The sequence below is a fragment of the Amblyomma maculatum genome, chromosome 2 (genome assembly GCF_055883805.1).
Source record: "Amblyomma maculatum isolate TAMU_Amacu chromosome 2, ASM5588380v1, whole genome shotgun sequence".
Lineage (NCBI taxonomy): Eukaryota > Metazoa > Arthropoda > Arachnida > Ixodida > Ixodidae > Amblyomma > Amblyomma maculatum.
The window spans coordinates 128344671-128361961 of NC_139345.1; the positions used below are offsets into that span (position 1 = coordinate 128344671).

At 45.3% G+C, this 17291-nt stretch overlaps 1 protein-coding gene across 1 annotated transcript in view; it reads right to left on the bottom strand.

The window, feature by feature from the left end:
- LOC146199795 (uncharacterized) overlaps positions 1–17291 on the bottom strand; it is a 98280-nt gene that overhangs the window by 71005 nt on the left and 9984 nt on the right. The window contains exons 8-21 of the mRNA XM_084592199.1: positions 16331–16446; positions 14864–15011; positions 13733–13788; positions 12397–12527; positions 10536–10642; positions 9911–9949; positions 8828–8943; positions 8671–8741; positions 8526–8590; positions 7897–8044; positions 7475–7592; positions 6682–6782; positions 5768–5839; positions 5576–5682 (exon numbers count right to left, since the gene is read on the bottom strand). Coding sequence (XP_084448325.1) covers positions 5576–5682; positions 5768–5839; positions 6682–6782; positions 7475–7592; positions 7897–8044; positions 8526–8590; positions 8671–8741; positions 8828–8943; positions 9911–9949; positions 10536–10642; positions 12397–12527; positions 13733–13788; positions 14864–15011; positions 16331–16446 — 1395 coding nt within the window. The remainder of the gene's footprint in view (positions 1–5575; positions 5683–5767; positions 5840–6681; positions 6783–7474; positions 7593–7896; positions 8045–8525; positions 8591–8670; positions 8742–8827; positions 8944–9910; positions 9950–10535; positions 10643–12396; positions 12528–13732; positions 13789–14863; positions 15012–16330; positions 16447–17291) is intronic.

The following is a 17291-nucleotide window of genomic DNA, read 5'->3' on the forward strand; positions in this document are numbered from 1 at the left end:
TATCCCTCTCGACGCGCAGTTGGGCCTTCCCCATCAGACTGCGTCAACAGCTGACTCCGCCCAACGACTTCGTTACGCCCTCCTCGACGCACAGCGCAACCTTCTCACGGCTCATGTGTGTGTGCAAGTGGCCAATGCGGCAGCACCACCACTTCCATCCTTCCGGTCCGGTGACTTGGTCCTCGTTCGCCGCACCATCCGCGCGACTGACCATGCAACGAAGCTCATGCCCCGATACCGCGGCCCTTACCGTGTCGTTGAACGGCTCGGCCCCGTGACATACCGCCGAGCATCGACTATGCGGTGTGCACCACATTTTCCCGGAGCATGTGTCAAACATGAAGCGATATGTCAACGGCGCCAGCATTGACTCCGACTTAGATACCGGGTCATCACCACTACTGTCGTCGCCTGCTGCCTCATTGCCTTCCCCACGAAATGTCGCCCCATAAGTGGACCGCCTGCAGCAGCTCACCGACACTTTCTTTTCTCCTCACCCCCCCCCCCCCCCCCCCCTCGGTGGAAAGATGTTACGGCGCTCGCCGAGGAGCGCTGCGCCAGAAAAAGAGGCGCGGAACATCCAACCAGCGTCTTATGGGTCTGGGGATGATAAACACATTCGCGGAGCTCCGAGAGGCGCACTTGACTAATCAATACACAAGACTTTCAAAAACGCCGTCGGGACGCCGCCTATTAGCCCGACTACACATCCACCACCCAACATTTACGGAAGAGCGCGTACGCATTCCTGAAATCTGGAGATACGCCCTGCACGTACGCCCTCTTCCGGCCAACATGACACGTGACGACCACAGTGGCAGGCGCCTTGCGCGGGCGGAGGCACTGGCCCGTCACTATGGGAACAAACACGAATTTTCTACGTGGACGCCTCCGGCCCTCACGATGGGGGGTGGTACACAGCCGCAGTCGTCCATCAAAACATCACGGTGAATGGCCTAACGTTCCGAGCTCAAGACATAACACATGCGGAAGAAGTTGCCATCGCGTTAGCCGCCGCAGACAAGGACTCACGAGTCATCATCACCGACTCGAGAGGGGCCTGCAGAAATATTAAACAGGGGTACATTCCTCTCTTTGCGCACCGCATCCTTCAAAACAGCGACTACCTCGGGGCCCCCGCGTCTCGAACGATTGTATGGGCTCCAGCTCACATGGGCCTCGAAGGCAATGAAACGGCCGACGCCGCCGCCCGCGCGCTCATTCTCCGGGCAACGCCTTCAGACCCTTATGATACGGATCTCGAACCCAATCCGGCTCTCACTTTTCGAGAAATTATTGAATTATTTCAATTCGGCCATGCAATTTATCCTAAGCCTTGTAAGGGTCTTACAAAGGTGGAGGAACGCACACTCCTCCGCCTTTACACCAAAACGCTGCTGTGCCCGGCAGTTTTAAAACACTTTGATCCTGCTTGTACAGGAAAGTGCCCGCACTGTGCGGAGAAGACTTCGGACATCTTCCATATGGTGTGGGCATGTCAGTCAACCCCGAGCCTCACCCCCAAACCCAACCCCACCCGGGAGGACTGGGAGGCAGCCCTGCTCGGATGCTCCGATTTGGCAAGCCAGACGGCCCTGGTTCACCGAGCCCGAGCCGCAGCGGTCGCCAATGGGCTCCTGTAATGAGGAGCCCACCTAGTGTTTGCGTGAGGTTGCTCCGGCTACCTCAAGCTTCCTCCGAATAAAGGTTTTACACACACACACACACACGAGCGCGAGACGAGCGCGCGACGCCAACGCGAGGATTAGCGAACAAAAGAAGAGCGCCGGGGCACGTGGTGTTTGCCTGGTGTCCTTCGTTCTTCTATGTCTATCTCTAGGCGGGCACAGCGTCCCACAACAATATCGTTTGAGCTGTCTGAGTTATTGTCTGAGCTAGACAAATAAATGTACTGTATGTATGTATGTATGTATGTATGTATGTATGTATGTATGTATGTATGTATGTATGTATGTATGTATGTATGTATGTATGTATGTATGTATGTATGTATGTATGTATGTATGTATGTATGTATGTATGTATGTATGTATGTATGTATGTATGTATGTATGTAGGAGGAGGAGGAAACAACTTTATTTAACGCATTACATTAAGCGTTAAGAATGTCCTGGGCCAGGGTCACCAAGGCCAATTGATCTTGCAGCTGGTCAGAGGCTAACCAAGCCCGCCACGTTGGGGGAGGAGGGTGTGGAGGCGACAGGGCATGAAAAGATGCAATGCTCCAAGTTTGCATAGTGTTCTGGGCAATTTGGGCATGCAGGGGAATGTATGATTCTCTATAGAAAAGATCGGGCAGGAGTAAGCAGTGTATTTAGTTGTATGCGTCTGAGAATGCGGATTTGCGTGGTAGTGAGAGATTTATCAGGAAGAGGAAGTGTACGGAGAGTTTCTCTAATGTTGTCGTAGTGAACGTTGATTTCTTTCTTGTAGTGAAGAGTAGTGTTGACTGCTGGCATTGACAAAACCGACAATTATTCTTCAGCCAAAGCAGCTGTCGCATCGCCTTTGCGGGTACTATTCCCAAACAGCTCCTCTAGAATACCAAGGTAGACAAATTTCCCCTTAATCAAACCATTCTGGCTTTTTATTTATTTCATACTGAAAATCATTGTACAGATTCAAGCGACCTTATTGAAGTTGAAAGACAGGTTCGTGGGAGAAACTCCAGGCCTGTTGTGCTTGCTAAATACGCTGCGAGCGCAGCTCTTTGGCGTCCGTTCCTGGGTTTCGCGTCGGCGTCGTCGTCGGCCTCGTCGCCAGCTCCGCCTCCCTTTCATCCCCCCAGCGCTAGCAGCGACCAACTGATGCCGCTGGATGCCGCTGACGCCGCTAGAGAGTCGAGATAACGTGACTGCATAGAACACCGTCGCCGCCATGCAGAAAGAGGAAGGGAGGGTCCCCCCCCCTGTTCCTGTGTGGCGGATAGGGTGCTCTTCAGTTGCCGACGCGCCGGTTATTTCACGTAGGCCCCGGCACGTCGACGAATACGTGACCACCTTCCCACGGCTAGACCTGGTTCTTGGCGCTGCGGAAGCGAGGGTATCATATTGTTTGCGTCGGCATCGGCGGCGTTGTCCCTGAAACCAACTCCGCAGCTGGGGTTGACTCACTATCGGCGTCAGCATCAGTCAGTAGCTGCTATCTCTTCCCTCCTCCCTTTATCGCGTTGTCCGCTTGCTGCGCGCGCTTCTGCCCGCCTCGTTTGCCGCTGGGTGTACACGCCGCCCCCTCCCCCCACTTCCTGCGAGTCTCCGGTTGTCAAAGCGCCGGCTCGAACTTAATTCCTTTCTTCGCTTCTCCTCCAATGCAACCCCTGTGCGGTGGCAATCAGAGAGCCAGATCGGTGGCGGCGGATCTGTATATGTGCACCGCCCGAGCCGAAATTGCCGCTGCCGTTCGCCACTGCGAAATTATCTGCCATTGCTTTCTGAGCCATGAGCGAGACGAAAAAATTCTGTGATAGCGCATACATGTGTTGCTCGATTTCTTTGCCTCAATCTATCGAAAAGGTGAAACAGCTTATTTGCTGCGCTCAAATTTCGCATTAAGAAGTAACGTAATCGTCGGTAATTTTTTTCCTACGTCTTATAGTTTACGTTAACTTCTTTCTCTTTTTTTCTCGTTCTTTGGTCTTTGCACAAAAACATTCTATTTCGCGATTTATCATGTCCTGGCAAACGTTTGTCACAATAACCAACTATGATAGCAAAGCGGCGTTTTAATAGAATCCAAACGTCTGTCTTGCTAATATGCTTTGAATTTTTTATTCTGTAAATACAAATCTCAGTGTTCACCTACTGCATGCGTTATGAATTCTCCGCTTTATTTGGGTTTCTCATATTTTACTTTTCTTCTCTATTCCCAAGCAATCATTTCTTTTTTTTTGCGATGTGATTATACATCTCAAAAATAAATGTCTCTGTACATGAACTCTTGACCGGTCCCCCTGTGTGAGTATGTGCCATCAAATTAGAGGATATATACTACAACAACAACAGCAACCCTCACGCTAGATCAGCCATTAAACCATCGTTCATTCTGTCGCCATGTTGTGCCGTCTTCTTGCTTGTCACCACGTAATATGTTTGATGGAGGTGCGGTGTAAGTCATCCCCATTCTCGCCTTGGAGCATCGACGCCGTCCGTTCGCTGGAACCATCGACCGAGAGCAAGAGATATCACCGCGCAGCTTCGCCCCAGCCCTTCCTATCCAGACCCGACCAGACGCCACTACTGCCGCCCAGCCCCAGCCCGGATCTGAAGACAAGGTGCACATATGAACTGACCAGAGACCAGATCAGAGCAGAGACCTGACGGACCCGAAGAACCGAAAGACATAAACACGCAACCCCCGCCCCGCCCAGCCGCCGGACACGACCTCGAGCCATCGGTCCCATGGATGCTTTGATGGCGGATGGCTGAAAAACTCCAGGGGAGGCAGGTGACCAAGCATCATCGTGGTCATCCTCACCATGGTATCAAGCGCATCATTCTCTTCTATATTTTCTTGAACATTCTCACCATCACGTCACCACCAACTTCAATGAACCGATCGGGACGATCGCTCGGTGGCCCCGGGAAGTGTTGCGAAGATCGGCAGTGGCGAGAGAGGAGCCCTCGCGCTAGGCCAGCCATTAAATCATAGTTCATCCTGTCGCCATGTTGTGCCGTCTTCTTGCATGTCACCACATAACAATATTAAGGTGAAAGCTTTTTATGACTCATGAATCGCCAGCGTGTTCGTCGATGCAAACGCGGCAGCTATCAATCATCTTCTGGATAAGGATGGTTTCAGTACTAATAGGTAATAATTAGTCTATGATAATTATTTATTTAGGCAAACCTGATTGGTTAATTTGCAATAATAATTAGTCATTAGTAATAACTATTAGTCATTATTAGTTGGCTAGTCAGAGCTATTTAGTTAATTAAGGAATGACAATTAGTTAATTTGTAAGTTTTGAGACATCTTAAACACACGTACTGCGCATGTCTTCTGTCCTGATGCGCAAACCTCAACAGACACCTAGTACCCACCGCAACTGAGCACGCTTACTGACGTCACAACTGCGCAATGGGCTTTCGCCTTTGCGAACTTTATATCGTCATAGTGCCCCTGAATTTTATAATGGCTCCATATCAAGCCACAGAGCGAAAAAAGCACATGTTTGCTATACTTCGCCTCACAAAATGTTTGCAGCCCTGCGAAAGGCAGAGGCACCCCGGTCCAATCAGGATCACGCGCACTACAATAGGCAACTGTGCTCCTACGCGCCTCTCGCCCCCCAAATTGGAGGGGATGAGAGTAGGAGCCCGATTCTCTATTATAGTGAGCAGGGCCGAGACGCACTTAGAAGCACAGTTGCAATGGCTCCTCTGCCTTTCGCAGTGCTGCAGATATCTTTTGAGATGAAGTATAGCTACGTGAAAAAAAAAAAAAAAAATTTGACCTGTTGATTCTAACTTCTTGTTAAGAAAATTCCAAACTCACAAAGCATCACATTTTCAGCTCGCAGCAAAGACGAGCGTCATAGAAAGTTTCGGATACTCACGACATGTTTGCTTTGGAGAGCACTTCCTTTTCAGATCTGAGGCCGCTGTCAAATTCGTGGAGCATTTCGCAGTCAGACTCTCTGAGAAACGTTGTGACTGGTCGGCACTGTGGGGGAAAAAATCGTTTTTAGCCGGGTTACCAGGCCTTAGCATCGGCTGTTAAGTAAGGAGATCTGAACTACGTATGGTACCTGAAGCATGAAAAATCTCCCGTCGCTGATTGCCCACTCGATGTCCTGTGGTGTCGTGTATGTTTTCTCAATCTGGTGGAAAAGACACCGAAACAATAATTTAAAGCATAACCTGATCCTTAGTAGTTACATCGGAAAAGCAGCAATGTGTTACAAACACTTCAGCTTGAAAGTTCATGCCGCTAAAGTTTGTTCGCTGTTCGCCGAAGCTCTGCAGTCAGCCTCGAGTCATTGCTCTTCAGGACTGAACATAAGCGGATGAAGAAGTTCCAAAAATCGCGCAATGAATAGTAAAACGCTTCTTCCGTGTAGAGAATGTATGCAATCCATCGGCACAGGCGGCGCCATCCCTCCGTGTGAGCAGTAAGCATAAAACCCGCGGCAGAAGCGCGTAATTTAAAGCTCCCAACTCTAGTGGCACATATATCCCAACTGTTCCACTTCTTCGCTTACAAGCGCATGGCTACGATATAACGTCAACGTTCCAAACACTGTAAAATTTAGCTACTTTCCCGACCCTGCACATTTGAAACTTTCTTTTTCATTTTCGGCTCCTCAACATAACGAAATTGGATTGGTGAGCAGCAAAGTTAATACTTCTGACGGCCCTTGGGGGCCGTTACAATCCATACTGCGCATTCATTTTCTCAATATCCTTCCTCTCCATATCCTCCTTCATTCCTATAATTCCATTCCTTCATTTCATTTCCTTTTCATTCCTTCCTTTACATTTTACTTGCATGGTCCACGTTCCATAAGATACCACGTAATGCCAGAGATAGTTCTGTAAACTCCTCTTCGCTTAACTGTCTTTGTCTGCACCTTCCACGAGTAACGAATGTGTTCTGCGATACATATATGTGCGCTCATGCGAAAGGATTTCGAAAAAGTCCGAACTAGTTTTCTCGGCTTACCTGGGTGCCTATAAAGGCCAGAGTCTCTACATCCTCGTTCGAGATGCAGGCAATGTTAGCTTTGTCAGTGCTCACCGGCACCGTGATTACGCCACCACCCTCTGTAAGGAAAATACAAAAAATTACAGTCTTCCTTGGCAAGAAGTTAAACAGTTAGGCTTAAAGCGTAAAGGGTTTCTATTACGCGTTTTTCCGTTTTTGCTGCTGCCGTTATGCTGACGGTTTGATTTTACAGGAGCTCTACCTACAAGATGCGAGCATCCTGTATTTTCGCCTGATCTGAGCACAATTTAAATGACAATACAACGAAATATCGCCACCAATACGCCATACAAAACGTTATAATCCATGTTAGACTCCGTGTGAGGGGTCACTTAAAGTATAATAGAAACATCTGTGGTGAATATACCCCCTTGGTTCACAATATGAGGGGAGGATGTAAATCTTTCAGGATTAAATTTTTAGACCTTCCACTCATCATGTCACTTGCAAGCACCATATGAAGCGTCTTGCACTCGCGAAAGAATCGGTTAAGCTCAACGTATACCTGTTCTAGCAAGAGTAGAACACTGTTACAGGTTAGCGTGGGGCAGGGCTATAAATCAATATGATACATCCCACTAGTAAGCACACCATTGCTGCTACTTATGGTGATGCCAACAATGTTGTAACACGCTACATCTCGATCTTGGAAAACATTGCCTTTGCCGTCATCATAAAACCTTTCAACTTTGTCGCGCACGATAAAGTAATATCGCCATATACCAGCAATAAATACGTTTCGCAGGCTCACCGGATGAAGTCGTGTACACTGATTTGTGGCCAAGCTGCACTGACTCGATGAAAGGTCTTCCCACTCCTACCCTTTTCAGCACGAATGTATCGGGCTCCGCCGACGCCGAGACCACGGACTGCAACAAAGGAAGGAAAAATATCAATTTAAATTAAAAGTCAATAGTGTTCACACGATGTGGCACACCCCGTTTGTAATATGCATAACTGGAGCAAAATAAGAAGGGAGGGAGGGAGGGAGGGAGGGAGGGAGGGAGGGAGGGAGGGAGGGAGGGAGGGAGGGGTAGGGCAAAGTTTTTCCCGAGTTTCTTCCGCTTTCCCAGGGCACGCAACCCGGAATGCGCTGTTGCGGCAGTTAGCTAACCTGTGTTAGTAGAAAACGACGCACTTCTGACAAAAAAGAAAATGAAAATTGTTACTTGCTTCTCCAAGACCGTAGTTGGCTGTCACAGTTATTTGAGCAGGGCTCCCAGTAAGTGGATCACACGTGAACATGACGCCCGCGGCGCTGGCGTCCACAAGTTCTTGCACGACCACTGCCATGGGCACGTCCAAGGATTGTCCGTACTGCCTGCGTTTTTGGAGGGATGTGGCTACACAGTGGCATTCTCTCTGCAATATTCGCGATATGTTCGGGCTTATTCAGAACATTGACAATAGGCAAAAGGCAAAGAAGGATCCACAGAATGCAGAAAGGCCATGCATTCAAATGACTAGAATGTTTTCATGTATTTGAGCAAAAACAAAATATGCTCTTCAGCAAATTATCTCAACTATACTCATCGACGTGTATCTGCGTACCTTCGTATACTTTCTTTTGTATTATTGGATTTGTTTTCTGCTTCTTAGATCTGAACCAATTTTATTGCACTTAATTCGACATCAAACAGTTCTACCTTTCTCGAGTGGCCCAAACAACACATTCGTAATTATAATTTCCTATCGCGTTAAACATTCATCTCAAAAGGTTTCAAAAAACGAAATTATGTCTGATTTCCAAACAGAGCTATGCAAAAAAGTTGTTTTACTGAGAAATTTCTAGAACAACTTACCTCTTATAGTTAACATTTGTGAAGCTGAACTGTGACGCCCAGCATTTAACCACGCCTCTGACAACCTAGAAATCAATGTTTAAATCAATAGAAACACTATAGGCGCCGCGTTAATAGGCTTCCTTAACGCATCTGCGCTTCTTACATTTTCTTGGTTCTGGAGTCCAAGCAATGTGGTCATTTGGCCGGCTGCCGACATGTCTTCCGAGTCTTCACCTGCGCGAAAAACATTGACGGATGCGAAGCTAATAAGTCTCACCTTCCCGCTAGCATTTCAGTTACACACATCGTTTTAAACTCACCCAGAGCTGATGATCTGACGGCGAACCTGGTGTCTGCTTTGAATTTTGACACGCACTCAGCAATCTCTTTAGATACTGTTGCTGGCATGGCCATGTCTTCGATCGCCGCAACCACCCTAGGTCGATTGGATAAAAGAAAGGCATATAAGTGCAAGGTACTCATACATGACTCAAGGAAGTGGCTTAAGAGCAGGGTTTTAGGTCATACCATCATGTTAACTGCATCTACCTTTGAAAACGGAAATTTTGAACTTTTATGGTTAAGTTGGATGCAGTTTGCGCAAGGCATGATTAAATGTAAGTTAACGGGAGAGGCCTTCGCCCTACAGTCGGAGTAGTCAGACTCCCAGTCGGAAAAGGTACAGAAGATTTTTGTTGCCGCCACACAATATCTATACGGCTTTTGATAGTTCATCAGTTGTCACAAGAAAACGTTATCTATGGCACCAGGATTTTCTTGTTACAGTCGAAAAGCACTAAAGAAATACGCACTACGAAAAAGTACTACAACAATATTACAGAACTACAAATTACTACTGAACCACATAAATGTCTAACGGTACGACAGAACTAGAGAATATTTTGTTGTATCACTGACGCGACTCTAGCTTTGTTCGTCTGGGCTGATGGAGATTATGATGTTTAGCATTTTTTACTCTGATTTTGATTCTTGCGAAATACCAATCAATGGAGACAATAGCACGCACCATGCAACACTTTTGGACAACCTGATGTACTACGACACTTTGAGATGTACAAAGGAGACATGGGCTTATGTTACCATGCAGCCAGAGATGTTGACTGAATGTCCTGTGTTCATAGGTGCAAATCAATATCTGCCTTCAGTCTTGAGCATTGTACAGACTCCGCTGTTTGCAACAGCGTGAAAATTCTATACTTCTCTGCCGTACATAACAATACCCATTCCCATACGCTAAAAGCAGACTCCATGAGCAAAAATTCCGTCTTACAAACTAACTGAGGAAGACACTACCATTTCTAGCCTAGGTATACTAATTATGCAAAAAGTAAATTTATTAACCAGATTAAATTTATTTCAAGCTAGATGAAAGGCATGCATACCTGTCGCACACTTCTTTCAGTGCTGCCTGGTTGTCATTCCTGCGAGAATATAACGTTTATATTATCAGGCAATGTTTTTGCTCAGATCGCGCAATAATGCTAAACAATGCATGTATGCATAGACTTAAAGGTGTCTTAGTTTTTTTAATACAGACAGAAATGACCATTTGGTATTAAGAACGAACATGATAAATGGTATTAGAGGAAATAAAATCCCAAATCCTTCTTGGCGTAATATTTGTAAAAATGACCAAAAATAAAAACCTCATCCAAAAAGCATTTCAGTCTCTCGCAATATACCAATAATGGTTTTGTTTCTTATAAAAATACGCAATTACTTGAACTTTCAGATTGTTTGGCTAAATCTGTCATTCTTATTTTACTGCTAGCATTGCAGCTTTCGGATTACTAATTACGTACTAAGACCCTTACAGCAATGACACATAAATAACAAACGAATATTGCATTTACACTAAGTGAGGAATGAAATTTCGCTTTATATATTTCTTTATCTCGACACAGAGCTCAGTATTTGACATTTGTTATATTAAAGACTCTGAATTGTTTTCATAAATTTAGAAATAATCTGCCAATAAGCGTACCTTAGAAAGACGGAACAGCTCACCTCGCTCTAGAGACCTCGATCTGCTTGATAAGTTTTCGAAAGTCTTCACATGAGGCGAAAAGCTCGTAGGATTTTGTCGTGACGATAAATCCACGAGGAACTGAAAACTGGATCATGATGAGCACAAGTATTAAAAAAGGTAGCTGCAAAATGTTATTGTGAAGCTCTCATATCGAAATGCCTGACTTCTTCGCACCACGATAGAAGGAATTTATTTTCCTCTTTACCTTCACGCCCCGCGTGCCCTAAAACTCTACTACCCTACTATTATTAACGAAACTCACTCTGATAACTGTTATACGCTTCCGGATTCTCGACGTATATAGAGCACACTAGTGCAGTGCATCTCGAATACTTCACGTATGTTTAGGCTTCACGCCTCATTTCATTGAATATACAATCGGAGCGCTTTTGCTGCAGCAGACTTTTCCGTTCTTAACTTGCGAGCTCTGCTTGCCTACTTTTCATACGTCCCTTAAACCACGTCAACTATGCAGTTGTGCCCACTTTTAACTTCTGAAGATGTAATGATCACTCCCTTATTTGCTTTAATACGACGGGAACTGGCCTCTAATGTAAATATTTTACCGTATCTCCTGGTTATGCCGAACTAGAAGGCGCCCTACGCTGACCTACGAAGTTAAAGAAACTCGCTTTCCCACCAAGCGAGGTTATGCAAAAACGTCTCTCAGCCCCGCGATGCCGCCACGCAAAAGACATGTTGACGAAAGAAAAGCAACAAAAATGCATCATTGAAAATGCAAGCAGCCGCCGGCAAACTGCCCACTAAAAGCCTACAAGGTCAGTCATCGCAAACTGCCCACTAAATGCCTACAAGGTCAGTCGTCGGCTGCGTGTGCGCCGGCTAAGTAAACTATCCCATCTGGTGGCAGAAATGTGCTGGGCTCAAGACAGCGACAACCAACGTCGGAAGCGAAGCAAGTGCGCATGATTGTTGGGCACATAACAACAGAAATCTGAGAAAATAGCATGCTTCGCGAGTTCTGCTGGGCACGTGAAAAGCTTCACGTGCCCGTTCGGCTCCACCTTTCGTGCTTCTGCCAAGCGCAGGCAGCACCAGAGTGTGGACAGCGGAGCTCTTTCTTTCTCTGCGCACGGGCGCTGTGCTACCTTCGACGCTGAACGCATGGGATGTGAAACGATAGAAAACGCCTTCGAAACTCCGAATGATTAGAGAAGTTTGGTTTAGGCGCGTCGTGAATGCGTGTCTGAGCAACGACAGTTAGGGAACAGGCATTTCAAGGAAACCTGGGCGCAGAGCCGAGAGGAGAAAAAACAAACGCTCGACCGCCTATGTGTTTTCTCCTCCTGTGCTCTCCGTTCTGTGCCAAATTTTCCTTGAGATGCATATCTGGGCGATTGCTGTCTTCGATGCCTACGTTCTCTGGGGTGACTACATTAGTGAGCGGTACTTAGACACAAAGTCGCTGAACACAACGGATTGGCACTTCCCTCCCATAGGCAACCTGGTTATTGTGGCCAGCCTACCACTATATGCGGTGGACGCGCCAAACATGCTTTGTTAGAAGCATACTGTTGACAACACGATCTTCAGTGAGGAGCACATTACCACGCTACAGATCCTGCAAAGCATCAGAGTTGGATCTCGCTACAATAAATGACACTTCAAGCAGGCATGAAATTTCTTTTCAAAATTAAAGAAGTGTATTTGCTACCACTATCGGATATGATCTGTAATACAGGCAATCGGCGCGACCATCAGTTTTGTTATAAGTGGTCTCAACTTTTATGAAACGCATCTGCGCTTCTGTTCGGCAGTATTGTACAGGTGGAATTAGGACCTCAATTCAATTGATGCCAATAAAAACTTACTACCTACCGTCTTGAGATGTGTAGCGATTGAGTGCAGTACAGCGAGGGACGAACCCTTGCCACCGGTGAGGTCGGGTATTTTGCTGCGTGATTCTTGAATGTCTGACACGAGCGGCACCGGAGTTTGAAAATCGTACTCTGCGTAGAAAAACGAAGTTTTGTAAACATTTTATGCACAAGACGAAAAAATCTGCCTCTGCTTTTAGCAGCGACAAATTTACAAGCGCACTGCTGTCTTTCACTTCGCCTGCGTAACCTTATGGTACTAGTAATGTTCAGCGTTGAATTTCAGAAGTCGTGATAACGAGAAGTATTGCTTTGATTTTATTGTGCTTACAGTATTTACCCCTCCAAAGCACCGTCACCTATGAGGAAGTGTTCAAAAACTCCGACCACTTGGGGTTTCTTAAGTTATCGTACCCTAATATCGCAAAGCACACGGGAACCTTGCGTTCCACCTCCATCAAAATGTCGCCGCAGAGGCTGGCACCGTACCCGAGCACGCGGGATGACCGATCGAGCGGCCTAACTACTGAGCCGTTAGGGCATTGGGCAACGTGGTTAGGACAGTGACCAGTCGAGTGCCCTAACCACGTTGGATCTGAGAGAAGTTCTTTAGCCACAGGGTGGCTGCGGTAGGTACTGTGAGCAGTGAACCAACATTCAATCAGTAGTACATTGTAGTGTTTGAGAGTAATTATTAACGCGCTACCGATTCTACAATTACTGTTGTCATTGTGTACGTACTATACAATATAATATCACATGTTCGCATGTACGCCTAAAAGCACAGTGTTTCCTAAAACAGCACTCGCTATTTCTCTAAAAATCAGAAATCATTCTTCGCAGCATTTACTAGTTATGGAATTTCAGCAGGCATAGATGACCTATCTTTCAAGACACTGCAGTTACTCATAATGCTCGACGAAACGCTTTGCCGCGAACTAGCGAAGATATAATATTTTATTGTTTTGTGTGATAATTCAAGAGAAAGTGTTCAATAAAAATCTTCATGCGGAAGCTAGAACTCTAACATGTTACCTGGTAACTTGGTACCCATTTTATAGCTAGTTAGTAATGCTGTTCGTCACTATAGATTGTATAAAAACTCTGCCTTTTTCCCATAAGAGAAACACTTTTTCATAGCTAATCAGTTTTTGACATTGAAGCTGTGGAGTGGTTGAATGTTTAATTCACACATACAACCTGCAATGCGCCACTGCAATTTATGACCAGGATAATACCAGTGAAAAATGCTTCATATTGGTACGTGTTTTCACGTATCTAGAAACGTTTGTTAACCGCAGTACATACATACATAGCAAACATTTTTATAAGCTTACCTTGGATGACCTTATGCTCAAAATGTTCTGCAATATGGCATGTTGTCCGTCCCTGCCTGAAGGAAAAGGCGAAAAAATCAAAGTGAATTCGTTTCTGTTGCAATTCCACACTCTGAAATTTATTTTGTCGTCAAAACGATTTCAAGAAAAACTTTCGAAATTTCAGTGTCATATGAACGATTACCTCTGTTGGTGGTATGCTTAGCATGCTAACGAGCCGTGTTTAGAGCAACAAGAACACTGCAATCTTCGTAACTTAGGTTTTTTATTCGATTTCGGGGATTGGGCAGTTATCAATGTTTTCTAGTTATTTGTCCAGTACATTCAGAAAAACTACCAGTCCAGCCATTGAGCGCCCACAAAATAAATGTTTTCGGTTCTGGCACTACGATATCTACTTGCGCAAGAGAGGCGAGAATAACTTTTGACACACGGTGTATGTCCTGCGTCATTGGTTTGACACAGGTCGACTGACAGCTTTTTACGCGAACGATTCTTCACGTAGGCGGGCTTTCGGTAGAACAATGAAAGTGAATATTCAAACGTCTGCGACATTTGCGGATATTTGAACAAGAAATCTGTTCCCCGCTCTCTCTATCTCTCTATCCCCTTTTTCTAAGCATGTGCGCTTTTGTCGAAAGGAGTAGAGTGAAATCTCGCTGATACATTCCCGCTTAATACGTTTTTTTTTTTTTTGCCATAATAAATTTCTGTTTTTGGTTCCCGGCCATGGCCGATATGGCACTACTTCTGTTTCTTTATTGTCGCAGTATGAGGCAATCCACTACTCGAGTTTCGGCAATCACCTCTGCTTTCTACATTTCTTAAGCTGCTGAAATCGCCTCATATTCATTCTTACAGCGTGTTCGAGAAAAGTACGCCCAATTTTCTGAAATCAAAGTCGAGTACACCTCATTATGTAGGGGTTTGTCACACCAAATCTAGCTCATCTTAAGGCGATACCAAATATACCAAATATAGCTCATCTCAGTATGCGATATAATGCACATAAATGTACATACATAGTTTTGCAGCAATTATAATGTACTGTTAACTTTAGCCAGTCGATGCTGGACTCTTTTATTGGTAATTAGCATGGGCAGTGCAGAATATTACCCTATTTGTTCTCACCTACGCACACAAATCCTAAAGCCAAGTCCCGTGTTCTCATCACATTTGAGCGTAACTGCCGTTACAACCACTTCGCAGGAACTGTCCTCACTCTTGAACACTAAAGATGGCCTAGCATACTTCATGTAGACTGGTAAGCACACAGGACCTGAAAAGAAATAGGCGTCTTTAGAGTGCAGAAGCTTGACATAAGACAGTATTTATTCGCAACTCCTTTCAACTTGAAGACTGCGACCAAAATTTCACGAACTGAACTTCTTCGCGTTCTAACCAGCAAAGATAACAAAAACAATTGTGGTCCACTCTTCAGCTGCGCCTTTAATTAAGGAAATGTTTCGGCAACACGCAGGTCCTATGTTGGACCGGCCATTCCAAAATACTACCAATATTTGGTCACCAGAGTTTGTGCTGCCTGGGAAGGCTCCCCTTTCGCACCCTCGTGAGCCTACAAGCCCTTCGGTACTCTCTTAAACACGGGCACCCTTATCCAGGTTTTCGTTATGTTGTTGTACATGTAGTCAACATCTCCCACCTTATGTGAAAGAGATCACGACCAGGGTATATGGTATTATCTTGGTTAACAAAACTGCCCAAACGTTCATGCTCGCGCCATAGGGATAGTGCGTCCTACTCAGGATGAACGAGTGCCGGCGAGTTCGATTCCCATTTAATCTTCTCATCTCAAAGGCACTACCTATATATTGCCGCCGCTTACCAGCTCCCCCGGCAACGCAAACAATTGACCTAATATTGGTACTCTGTTGGCAGTTCACTGGTATTATGTTGGGCAGGCCATCGCCACCACACACTACCAATATTGGGCCAATTGCTTGTGCGGCATTTGTCAGTCACTTAATGTACTCTCGTTACGTCATACAACCCGGGGACGGCACCGGAGCCAAACATGTCACCTGCAAACATCCACCTGCCACAGGCATGCAGGTTTTTCGCTCGCAACACCGACAACGCTGACAGTGCCGGATTTTCTGGAGAACAAGGCCTTTAACAACGGCATCCTTGAAGTCTTTACGCTAGCCTTCTTAAACAGCATCCGCTTCGCCGTACGGGGGTACTCAGTTCGATCCTCAGTGCCACTGGGTAACAACCGGTTTTTCGATGCGAACAAGATTTAACATGGCCTGTTTCTGGGCTCCTCTAGAATTAAATTCTTAAAAATAGAAGCCGTATAAACGTGCGCTACAAAACATATCATGTTATATGTAACATTGAAGACCCGATTTACTTATAGGAGCTGATATGTATCAGCGCAATTTGTGTGCACAGCATTTTACTTCATTTCTTTAGCCGAATTTTGTAACTTTCAGGAACAACCCCCACTATTTGGCACTGGCATAGAACTCGACAAGTTTCAAAACGAAAGTAGCTGTCCGTATAATTTTGGTAGCACAGCAGCACAGTGGAGTAGCTTTTCCTTATATACCAGTAGTGCAAGCACAGTCAGCTCACCGCTTCCAACATGAAGTCGGCCGCAGTCGTCATCTGGCATGTCGCGAGTTCTGAGAAGACAGTAGTCGATGGGACGCATTACTGATGCGGGCGAATAAATAGATCCGTAGAAAACTCTGTAAGTAATATGACAGTAGTCACCGTTTCTGAAATCTTGCAAGCTTTCTGTACAGCATTACGGTGCGAAACTATTGTTTCAATTTCAAGCAAAAAAACAACGCATGTTTTTTTATGCGATGAATGTATGCGGCACAATACACTACACTGGACTTCGATTCTAGGCAGAAGAAAATCTTTCTTCTTGCTTCTGTCGCTAAAAATTATCAAATTATTAATTTTACCGCAGCAGATTCAGCCTGACTGCAGTCTCTCCGGCGTTCGCATTCTTAGAGCCTTGTTAGGTGCCGCTCTGAAAAATCTGTAGAAGAAAGCTAATATTCTGCTTATAAAACGTAAAAAAATATGAAAATAATATTCAGCACCCTTTCTTTTCTTAATATCTAAATTTTGGGGATTTAAGTTCTTAAAAGATAGCGCTAAAAGCATAATAGGCCAAATTAAGAGAGTAAGAAATGTCCTCCAGCGCATAAACACCAATTCGTTTTAAATTTGTGTGCTTTACATACTTTCATTTCTGTGCAGGCTATAATTGTTCTCTTCGTCTCTGTCTATGATGTTAAATAGTGCCACGTGCCTTCACATTGCGCTTATATGTCTTAAGTGTATTTATTGCGCATGTAAGCACTATTGTAAGCATTCTGCATTTCCTCATTTCATTTGATATCCTAAATGGGAGAAATTATTGTCAACCCGACCTTTTTGCGTCATGCCTATCCTGCAATGTAGCGCATGGCAAATCATTTCAACAACTCGACCAAAATGTTTCAGCACACACTGTCAAAATTATAAGAATTTCCAGTGATATTGTGCAGCACAGTGGCAAATAGCTGACGTTATATTA